Source organism: Sinocyclocheilus grahami, unplaced genomic scaffold (assembly GCF_001515645.1).
Source record: "Sinocyclocheilus grahami isolate Dianchi unplaced genomic scaffold, SAMN03320097.WGS_v1.1 scaffold1693.1, whole genome shotgun sequence".
In the NCBI taxonomy this organism is placed as follows: Eukaryota; Metazoa; Chordata; class Actinopteri; order Cypriniformes; family Cyprinidae; genus Sinocyclocheilus; species Sinocyclocheilus grahami.
The window spans coordinates 64,191-65,224 of record NW_015506872.1 but is presented as its reverse complement, the minus strand read 5'-3'; the positions used below and the strand labels follow the sequence as shown (position 1 = coordinate 65,224).

Sequence of the window (1,034 nt, the reverse complement as noted above, 5' to 3'; positions counted from 1 at the left end):
CACTATTGTCAACATTATCATTGCCATCATCTTCTTCAACATTATTATTTACACCATCTTCATCATCTTCTCTATCTTCATTATCAACATCTTCAATAAAATCATCTACACTATCTTCACCATCTTCATCAATCCCACTATCACCATCAACCTCACCAGCACATCCCTCAATATCAACAACCTCTACATTATCTTCCACATCCTTACCATCATCAGCAAATTTGCAGCCTTCATCAACATCACCATCATCTTCACCACCATCATTAGCATCATCAACATCTTCAATAATATCATTTACACCATCATCTTTACCATCCTCAGCACCATCTTCATCAGTCCCACTATTGTCAACATCATCATCTTCTTCAACACTATCATTTACACCATCTTCACCAACATCACCATCCTCAGCCTCATCTTCATCAGTCCCACTATCATCATCATCATCAACCCAACCACAACTGCCCTCATTATCAGCAACTTCTACATCATCGTCCTCATCATTACCATCATCAGGAAATTCGCAGCCTTCATCACCATCCCCACCAACATTAACATCATCAATTACATCTTCAATACTATCATTTACACCATCTTCACCATCCTCTGCACCATCTTCATCTGTCCCACCATCATCATCATCAGTCCCACTATTGTCAACATCATCATCTTCTTCAACACTATCATTTACACCATCTTCACCATCCTCTGCACCATCTTCATCTGTCCCACCATCATCATCATCTTCACCTTCTTCGTCAATACCACTATCATCATTATCAACCCCACCATCACAGCCCTCATTTTCAGGAACCTCTAGATTATCTTTCTCATCCGTACAACCATCAACAAATTCACAGCCTAACTCACCATCCCCACTATCTTCATCACCAACATTAACATCTGCATCAACAACATATTCAACACTATCATCTACACCGTCATCATCATTGTCACCGTCACCATCATCTTCAGCACCACTATCATTACCATCATCATCAACCCTTCCAGCACAGCCCTCACTATCAACAACC

The 1,034-nt window shown here is 40.4% G+C and overlaps 1 protein-coding gene across 1 annotated transcript in view; it reads right to left on the bottom strand.

Annotated features, from left to right (window-relative positions):
* LOC107572079 (uncharacterized protein DDB_G0290685) overlaps window positions 1-1,034 on the bottom strand; it is a 9,514-nt gene that overhangs the window by 3,795 nt on the left and 4,685 nt on the right. The window contains exon 5 of the mRNA XM_016258483.1: window positions 14-1,018. Coding sequence (XP_016113969.1) covers window positions 14-1,018 — 1,005 coding nt within the window. The remainder of the gene's footprint in view (window positions 1-13; window positions 1,019-1,034) is intronic.